Genomic DNA, 10,605 nt, shown 5'->3' with positions numbered 1-10,605 from the left:
TTCTTCTATATAATTTTTTTTATTAGTGTATTTTTATTTGAATGTTCAAAAGTAATTAACCACGTATTTATGCTTCTTTCTCATGACTGATTGAATAATTACGGTATGTTAACAGAATTACAGCATCTGTCAAGTTTACTTATCCATTCCCAAATCTATCCTCTATAGGTTTCTTCCCCATTGCATCCCACAACTCAGCCATTCTTCTTTATTACTTGGAACTACAAGAAGTATGTGTTCGATGTTAACTCAAATCGTGTCGACGTCTATAAAAAAACGCATGTTTCTTAGCATGGAAATATGGGTTTTGATTTTTTTTTTAAAAAAAGGGTTTCGAACAACGCATCAAATAATAAATCTAGAATAGGGAAAGTAAATATGATAGGAAAAGTATGACAGATACCATAAAATAGCCCCAAAATTAGCTATCAAGAACTACAAGTCTGCATGCATATATCATTTACGGTGGACGATCTGATAGAAGAGATGCATAGCCCCTAACTAAGCTCATGCTGAATCACAGTAAAAATGCTGCATCAATCGCAAACTACTGACGGTGCGATCGATTAGCTTCAGCTGGGCGAGAAACATGGCAATAAACTTTTATCCACCAAAGCTAATGTAACTAAATAAGTTTCAGAAGGATTAAGTTACTCCTCTTGATTGACGTCAAGATTTTTGAGTTTCACTTCCAACTCATCCTGCCCACCTTCGTCTTCTTCATCTCCAGAATCCTTGTCATCAAAATCTTCTCCATCAGGATCATTTTCATCTAACGGGCCAAGTTTATCGGGATTTTCTTTAAAGATATCCGTCAATTCATCGATCCCTTCATCAGAAATGAAGTTTCCATTAATATTCAGTAACTTGAATGCGGGCTTATTGATTAATGCCTGAGCCAACGTCCTAGCTGCAGCCCTTCTAAGAGAGTTCTGGCTCATGTCGACTTCTTTCAATCGATCATGCTCTACTCCAAATACTTTGCTAATAATAAGCACACCATCATCCTTGAGATCGTTTTCTGACAAGTTCAACTTCACAAGAGCCATCTTTTTAGCAATGCAAGAAGCTAAACTAGGAGCTGCTTCGGTTGTTATATCATTCCCAGCCATCTCCAAGACCTCGAGTGAGGGTGCAGTCTCTTTGAGAGCATCAGCTATTGCAATTGCTCCACCATCTTCAAGATTCAGGTAGCTCAAATAAATCTCAGTAAGATACTCGTGATTAACAAGAGCCTCACTCAGCTTTATGCCAGCATCGACCCCAAACATGTTGTCCCGGATATCAAGTTTCTTCAAATTCTTACATCCTGAAAGTGCTTCAGACAATGCAACCCCACCTTCAGAGCCAACACGGGTAGATGAGCAGCGAAAATCCACCAACAATGGACAATGCCTCAGAATCTTGGATATCGAAACCGCCCCAGCATCTCCCGTCATGTTGTTATGAAAATGAAGAACTCTAAGCTTCTCCGTGGAAGGAACCAATTCACAAACAGCTTGTGCTGCTTCTTCTGAAATCCCATCATTCATCAGATACAGTTCCTCCAAATCAGTCTGAGAATGCAAGAGCACACTAAATGCCCGAACTCCCTTCTCACCTAAGGCATTGTCTGAGAGATTCAGATGCTTCAAATGAGAGCCTTCCAGAGCTTCAGAAAAGATAGTCATTACATCCAGAGCCTCTGCCTCTGGTCGCCCAGCAACAAAATCTGACAGATCCACTTCCGTCAACTGGTTTTTAATAGCTGATAAGATAGGACCAGCAACATGGGCAGCACCAAGACCAAAGCTTCGATTGCTGAAACATATTTTAGTGTAAAAATTTCCTGGATCTTTTAAGGGACTCAAAAGTGTTTGTGCCTCGTCCTCCTCTATGAATGCTCTTTTACCTTTAGAAATATCAAAAAAGGTATCGTGGATATCAGGATTAACCTTTGAGCTCATCGTTTCCTTTTCCTCCATCTTGTATCCTCCCTTAAGAACATTCAGACAAAGTTTGCTGCATTCACTGGCATAGCACTGCACAGCAGAACTGCCATCACCATCAGGTTCCCGTTCATAATGTTCATTTGCACTAGAAAAGGCAGATTCTTCAATATGTTTGGCAAATTTAGAAGCCTCGATCTCACCGATACTGCCATACTTGCGGGTGAAAATGGTTGGAGCCGAAAGATTTTTTGTCATTTGCTCCACTAGCACCTGGCGTGTACTCTGGCTAGGAGGCCACAGTTTAAGCGTAACATGTCGACGTTCTCCATTTGATGTGTTTGTATCCATTCTAGTAGACCCTAAAATCCAGACTGATGCATAACACAGTCAATTTGCAAGTTCGTTGCAGATGCCAATAAATGACTAAAATCAAACATCAATTGGCATAAAAACAGAAAGGTTTGCTTACACAAACAACAAAAGAAAACCGTAGAATAGAATGGATACAAACAAAAAGGTTTGCTTACCAAAAATTCTAGCCAAGAAAAGTATGCACTCAAAGTATTTTCCTAAAACAAATACAAGATTAAATGCAATCGACCAATTCATGAGATAATTTCCTTTTCTCTACCTCAGAAATTTCAAACGAATCCTGTTCCAAAAACAAGGAATCACTGCCTCTACGATTAGTCGTAAGGTACATTAATTCAGCCAGGCTAAACAGATTAATGTCACATACTAAGGAAATGACAAAACAACAACCAACAGACATGAACTTGTCTCATATTTAAAAAGCATATATATTTTTTAATCGCCGAGTTTTGAAACATATGATTTAGCATTTCAAGACCCTGGTCTTCCTTCACCCACATAAAAATGAAGTTGAACACAAAACAGAAAATAAAAATTTAAAAAGAAAATCTTTCATGTACATATTATCGATGTCTATATGGCATAAGAATACAAACATGTAAATACACATATGAGTAATAGCTCATTTTAAATAAAAAGATACAAGGTTTTAAATACAACACATTAAGCCGCCTGCGCCAAAACATCTCAAAGACCACCGTCGCACAGCAATTAAACAATTCCAGGAAACAAAAAAACCAGCATTAAACCTTTATATTCCCAAATATATATAACAGATCGAAGATAAAACACCCCCCCCCCCCCCCCCCCCCACCCACCTCCAACAAAAAAAAATCGAATTCGATATAGTACTAAACCAGAAAACCCATGAAAGTGTGCGTGAACAGAAACACTAAAAACCCTAAACGAAAAGAAGTATTCAAGGAAAAATTTGACAGAAATAGTGAAATCCAAGTACCTTCTGTTCAGTTTCTGAACTTCCCCAGTGGGTTGCGGCGATTCGATGTGTAATTTAAGGGAGGCGGGGAAATCGAAGACAGTTCGCAATTTACAGTCTAAATTTCAATTTTAAAAAGAAAATCCAACGGTTGAATTCTTTTCTGAAGAAAATATAATCATTGGATTCGTTTGGTAACCTTTAGATTGGGAAGGTTTTTTGGTTGTGTTGTCCCATACATAATCCATCGGTCAAAATTCCAAATAGCAACTTAAATAATTCAATTATTATTAATTTTTAATTTTTCTCGACAATTTCGTTTTAAATTTGAAATTTTGACGTCAGATAAAATATAAGCTTTCATTGTTATTTAACTTATAATAATAAGAACCCATTCGAGATTTTATTTATAGAATATAAAAATTTCATCCGTCCATTTAGCGATCTAAAATTAATTTAATTTTTATTAGATCCAATAAATTTGAAGAAAGCTTGAATCTATAAAATCAAACATAAATTTTTTAAAATTTTAAATAAATAGTCGAGGTAAATTTTTTTTATATAGAAAGCCCAACACTTGTTTGAAAAAATCTCTACAATTCAGCCCATTAATAGACGAGCCCAATAAATAATCAGCCCATCATGGTACATTTTGAATATTTCAATTTAGAACTGAGATTGCATTTGGAGCCATGTATCTCTAAGTAAAGGAATTTGATTTGGAAATGGATTTTAAATGACATTAGTTCTGACTTTAAACAAGTCAGATTTGAAATCCATAATTTCAAATACGAGACACTCAAAAATTCGATTTTTTTTTTTTTGAAAAAAAAGAAATTTAAACATATTGTTGTCATAAATTTGATAATTCGAAATAAGAGTAGGTATCTTGTAAGACGGTCTCGTGAATCTTTATCTGTGAGACGAGTTAACTCTACCGATATCCACAATAAAAAAGTAATACTCTTAACATAAAAAATAATACATTTTTTATGGATGACTCAAATAAAAGAATCATCTCATAAAATACGATCCGTAAAACCGTCTCTAACAAATTTTTTCCTTCAAATAATTCGGCCGGTTGTCCCACAAGTAAATCTTGGACTCACTATTGAAATATATTAGAAAAAAGTGGATTCCGTACCATGAGAATGCTTAAATGAATGGAAGAAGGCTGTCTTTGGCCTCTTCCATTTACAGTCAAAAGTGCTTTAAATAATATCTGTAAGACATGTGGCTTCAATAGCACCCTATAAAGATACCACATCTTTGTGTTGGAAAGTACCACCCAAAAAAATTGCTATACAAATAATTACAGACAAAAACTTGTGTGAGATGATCTTATGAGTCGTATTTGTGATACATATCTCTTATAGAAAAAGTATTACTTTTTATTATGAATATCGATAAGATTGACCAGTCTCACAGATTAGAATCCGTGAGACGGTCTCAAATGAGACCCACTCATAACTGTATCAATATCAATTTGCAAAAATAAATAAAATAAAAAATTGGCCTCATTATCATCCAATTCATTATTTTAATGACTAACTTACATTTTTTATTTTCATTTCCGTCAAAATGTTTATATGACACCGAAAATGTTTGACGAGACATGGGAAATTCTGTTGACGTGTCTGGTTCCAGTTTCCGTTCCACGTCAACACTCAAAATAGTAGATTGGACACACCGATTGGTTTGGATTCTCCTCTACTATGCGACACTCGATTGAGGTCGATAATCAGCAATCAATCCTTTAAGAGAGAGATAGCTTAAAGTAGACGATTTTGTGTCCCTAAAGGCAATGAGAGTCGGTAGAGTTTTTGAAGAATTCAATACATAAAGGACCACAATTACTCGATTTGTCTATAATTATTGGGATATATAATATGTTATGCATGCAATTAAGCATTGGAATCTTAATTCATACATGATTATTAGAACTAAATTCCAAAACTTATCTTAATAATTAAAATGTTAATAATTAACGGAAAATAAAACACAAAGAATACAATGATTTACAGTAGAATAAATAGATAATTTTTTTAGTGCAACTTTATTAGCTAATATTTTGATATAAAAAAACGTAGAAACTGCCTAACCTCTTCAAAAATCTTTAATTTCAGCCACATTCCATGTTACGTAGACATTTTGTAAATCCCTTTTCAATAAAAATCCGTAGTGATCCTTCCCCTAGAGCTAGTTAGTTCTTCATGTAACAATCTTAGTATAAAAAATAATAATTTTTAATAGACGACTCAAATAAGAAATCCGTCTCACAAAATACGACCCGTGAGACTGTCTCACACAAGTTTTGTAATAAATGGATGATGTGACTGATTGATGCAACATATTCTTCAATCAATCTTAAAAAATAACATAAATATATATAAATATATATATAATATATATATATATATATATATATATATATATATATATATATATATATATATAAGTGAACTTTATTTTATTATAAGAACCTGAATTTCTTATAAATTCATGAACTTTAAGTGTAACTTTTTAAAACACACAACGTTTTCCCGCGATCATGCTACATCCTCAATTAATTAACATATTTATATATATGTGATCTCCCCAAAAAAATACACATAAAACCGTGAAATGAAAACGGCAATTAATTTTACAGAAAATGACGACCATCTTAATTTTTTACCTCTCCAAATTCACTTTTCTTGAGTTAAACAAGGGAGACACGTTGTTCTTCCTTTGTGTGCATACAGCCAGATTAAACACCGGCCTTATTCTGATGCTGCTAACAGATCTTGTTCTCTCCGCTACTCGCTTAATCCTCTTCACAACTACTTTCTCTTTATTCCCACCCATTTCTTTGCCTCCATCTGCCGACGGATTTTCGTTTTTCGAGCTTCGCGACGAGGATGAAGAAGAAGAAGAAGAAGAAGAAAGAGGCGAGGCACGCTGTTTCCTCAAACTCAGCAACTCTTTCCAAAGAACGGTGCATGTGGGGGGTCTAGGGGAGGGATCATCATCAAGAAACCAGCTGATTCTGCTAGCCTCCTTGTCGACTTGCTCGGCTTTTGCAAAACCCTTTTCGAGATTCTCTGAATTTAGGCTGATCTTGTTGAGTTTATAATGATCTGATCGCTGCATTTGCCAAAAGGGCAGCAGCTTCCCCTCGCAGAAGAGTTCATCTGCGGCTCTCATGTTAGTCAGGCCACCGGAGAGAAACTCGAATTCTCCATTACTCGGTGTTCTTTGTGGTTCGGAATCATTACTATAACCTTCTTCTTCATCCTTGGGATCTGGATATAATGAGGAGTAGTTTTTCCCAACAAGAAGCTCCGTGGAAAAGGAAACACGGGGGCACGAATTCGAACTCGAACTCGAACTCGAATGAACGGATTTTTCGGGGGTGGTTTTGAGGGTTTTTAGGGAGACCATTTTCTTGTTTGATTTGTGAAGAAAAGGGTTGGTTTATGGGAGTTGGCCTGACAAATTATTTATAAAGAGGTTGAGCTAATTTCATTAGTACTAGACTTTGTTCATTTTCACTGTGTGCAAGTAAATGTTAGGACGTTGATATTTTATTAAATTTCTATGTTATTTTCAGATCTATTCAAATTTTATTATCCTTTTAATTTTTTTTAAATAATAATTTCCCATAAATAAATTATATTTTAATGTTGGAAATAATTATAATATAATCGATAATTATATTTTAAAATTATTTTACTACTGATTTAAGAATATCAAATATATTCTACACATTTAAAAATATTAAAACAATTCTTTTAGATAATTTCTTTTATTGAACAAAAATTCACTTTTAGTTTTTATAATTGGGAAATGACACAAACTAAAAATATAAAAGAAAGCAAAATATTAATTTAATTTGATTTGATTTGAAGGTGAAATCTGCCCAAAAAAAAATTAATTTTTGTTTTGGAGGTTGAAAGTTGACAATTACCTAATTTAAATTTGGATGAGATTGAGATCGTTTAGTTTATCTTCACTATCTAATATTGCATAAAATAAATGTTATAAAAGAAAATTATTTTTATGGTCTTGTATATTTGCTTAGAGTGTGATTTTGGTAATATGTTATCAAATTGCATTCACGTCCAATTGGTAGATAATCCATCCTCTCTGAGCTGCAAATGCCACAACCATTCTAATTGTTTCCATACGTGCAACTGGTGCAAATACTTCAGTGTAGTCGACTCCATACTGCTGTGAGTACCCCTTCACTACAAGTCTAGCCTTGTATTTATCCACTTCTCCAATCTCATTAAACTTGGTCTTATAAACCCACTTTACTCCTATTTTCTTTGCTCCTTTTGGTAATTCTGTCAATTCCCATGTATCATTTTTCTGTATTGCCTCCATTTCTGCATCCATTGCTCTACTCCACTTTTCACTTTTAATAGCTTCGTCAAACAACACAGGGTCATCAGCTGCAGACATCACAAAGTAGGCTTCAGTTTCATCTTCGGAAAACCCTTCTCCAGTTTCATAGTCTCGCATCCAGGCTGGTTGTATCCTATTTCTCCCTGCATTTGTACATGGAAGATTATCACCAGTTGAGACATCGGAGGCAGAATTCTCTACATTGGTAACAACTTCAGATTCTCCTTCTTCTTCCCTTTCATCAGGTTCAGCTGCATAATTTTCTTGATCTCCCCATTCCAAATCACACACACCAGCATTTTCACACTTCTGATCCCAATTCAAAGCCTTATCTTCTTCAAACACAACATCTCTACTTATTATAATTTTCTTTGAATTAGGATCATAGAGTCTATAAGCTTTTGACTCTTCGCTAACCCCCAACAATACACAACTTATGCTCTTATCGTCGAGTTTAGTTCTTTTAGAATCAGATACATGAACATGAGAAATGCACCCAAAGATACGGAAATACTCAACTGATGGCTTGGTTACACCCCAAGCTTCTTCTGGAGTTCGATCTTTAACTGCAAGTGTTGGACTTCGGTTTAGGACATGTACTGTCCAACTGACTGCTTCAGGCCAGAAGGTTTTTGGAATTTTCTTTGTAGAGAGCATGCTGCGTACCATATTCATAATGGTCCTGTTTTTCCGTTCAGCAACTCCGTTCTGTTGCGGTGTATAAGCTGCTGTCAATTGTCTTTGAATGCCATTATCATCACAGAATTTTGTAAATTCATGTGATGTGAACTCGCCTCCTCGATCAGTTCGCAAACCACTTAATAGCCAAATCTGATTCTTTCTCAACACGAACTTTAAAACTTTTAAAAATGACAAAGGCTTCTGCTTTTTCTAACAGAAAATACACCCAAACTTTTCTGCTAAAGTCATCAATGAAAGTAATCAAGTACCTTTTCCCACTGTTTGAAGCCGGTGTGATTGGCCCACAAATGTCAGCATGAATCAGTTGAAGAATTTTTGTTGCTCTCCAAGTACTTTTCTTTGGAAATGACATCCGTTGCTGCTTTCCCACCATACAGTCCTTGCAAATCTCAAATGAAGAACCAAGTTCTGGCAAGCCGTTCACCATGTTCTTTTGCTGAAGTGTCTTTAGACCATTATAACTTAAGTGCCCATATCTGTAATGTCAAAGCTGAACTTATGCTTCTGTGATTGTGCTGAAACAGGCAGGCGGTGCAGTTACCGCATGTAGCTTGAACATTCGATTTGCAGCCATCTTCGTATCCATGATCAAACCTTTCTCTGAGTGATAAACCTTGCATCTATCATATTGAAACAGAATGGCCAGCCCTTTCTCTTGCAACTGACCAATGCTCAACAGATTATTCTTTAATTCTGGTACATAAAATACTCCAGTGATAATTTGCACCATACCATCCACTTGCAATCTTACATTTCCCTTTCCAGTCACTGCTAAGCTTGCATTATTACCTAGCTTCACTGTATCAGCAAAACTTTTATCAAAATCAATGAACTACTCCTTCTTTCCACACATGTGATTGCTGCAACCTGAATCAAGAAACCATGTATCCTCTTTATTGTCATCCTTTGCATCAAGGAATGCCATCAGCAACATTTCCTCTCGAGTTTCGACATAGTTTGCTACTTTGCTTGAACATTCCTATTGGAAATGTCCTAGCTTGTGACATTTGTAGCATTCTACAGTGGATTTATCAAAACTCTGTCTCCCTCTGCCCCTTCCTCTTCCTCGATAACTAATGCGGCCTTGACCTCTTGCACAAGATTGTTCGCCGACAGAAATCTTCAAGGCTTGTGCTTCCTCAGCCAATGAAGTCATGTTTATTCGCTGCTCATGCACCAATAAACTACTCTGCAGTTCATCAATAGTTAAAATACTTGTGTTTTTAGATTCCTCAATAGAACATACAACATAATTGAATTTTGAGGTCATTGATCTCAAGATTTTCGAGACCACTTCAGCATCTGACTTCTTCTCTCCATTTGCATTCATCTTGTTAGCTATTGTGAGAGTGCGAGCAAAGTATTCATTGACAGATTCACCAGTCTTCATTTCGAGAATCTCAAACTCTTTACTTAGAGCTTGCAGATGTGCATTTTTCACCCTTGTTGCACCTTGAAATTTATGCTTCATTGAATCCCATATACTCTTGGCTGTATCTTTATTAAGAATCGTCTCCAGAATTGATCGATCTAAAGCTTGAAATAGATAATTCTTAGCCTTCAAGTCTTTCAGCTTTTGATCCTCAATATGTTTCTTCTCTACCTCTGATAAGGTTCCACCTTCTGCTGCTGCAGGTACCCCTATCTCCACGACCATCCAATATTCTTTGGATCTTAGAAAATTTTCCATGAGCATTGCCCAGTGATCATAGTGTCCATCAAATTTCGGTACAGCTGGTTGTACAAATGAGCTTTCTGTTGCCATCCTTAATCACGTAGAGAGCTACTGCTTTCTAATTTAATCAGACCCTATCAACCTGGCTCTGATACCAAATGTTGAAAAAGAGTTGTGATAGAAAAGAATGACAAAAGAAAATGGGACTAATTGCTTAATTTATTGAAGGTAGAATATGGCTTTATAAAGCCGTACAGCATAACAAACTAGGAGAAAGAAATGGAGTCAATTACTCCAACTACTTTGAATAAATCAACCAACTAAGCGTTCCTAAAGAAACGGAATTTATTAGCTAAACTTTCTAAAAATAAACTAATTTATTTTAAGCAAATCCCAACAGATGAACATTGGTTCATGCGTGCCAGAGACAACATACAAAATTTGGATTAGAGAGCTTTTTTTATTGAATAATTAAAGAATTAGATAGCATTTAGTGTAATTTAAAGTGTACTTTATTGTAACTAATTAAAATAAACGAGGTTTATAATAAATTTACTCGAGATGCTTGTTCTTTATTGAGTCCACATGTGCTTGGGTTA

General features: G+C 35.4%; 2 protein-coding genes across 2 annotated transcripts; both read right to left on the bottom strand.

Annotated features, from left to right (window-relative positions):
- Window positions 1-379: 379 nt before the first annotated feature.
- Window positions 380-3,382, bottom strand: LOC140827913 (RAN GTPase-activating protein 2-like). The gene is made up of 2 exons (XM_073190859.1): window positions 3,262-3,382; window positions 380-2,302 (listed from the first exon to the last, which is right to left on the bottom strand). Exon 2 carries the CDS (start codon window positions 2,277-2,279, stop codon window positions 651-653), a length of 1,629 nt encoding a protein of 542 aa, XP_073046960.1. The 5' UTR covers window positions 2,280-2,302; window positions 3,262-3,382; the 3' UTR covers window positions 380-650.
- A 2,531-nt stretch (window positions 3,383-5,913) lies between these two features.
- LOC140827473 (uncharacterized) lies at window positions 5,914-6,663 on the bottom strand. Its single transcript, XM_073190148.1, has one exon. It carries the CDS (start codon window positions 6,661-6,663, stop codon window positions 5,914-5,916), a length of 750 nt encoding a protein of 249 aa, XP_073046249.1.
- Window positions 6,664-10,605: the final 3,942 nt, after the last annotated feature.

Source organism: Primulina eburnea, chromosome 3 (assembly GCF_022965805.1).
Source record: "Primulina eburnea isolate SZY01 chromosome 3, ASM2296580v1, whole genome shotgun sequence".
Classification (NCBI taxonomy): Eukaryota; Viridiplantae; Streptophyta; class Magnoliopsida; order Lamiales; family Gesneriaceae; genus Primulina; species Primulina eburnea.
Note: the sequence above shows the minus strand (reverse complement) of the source record. Positions and strands in the feature narration are given on the sequence as shown.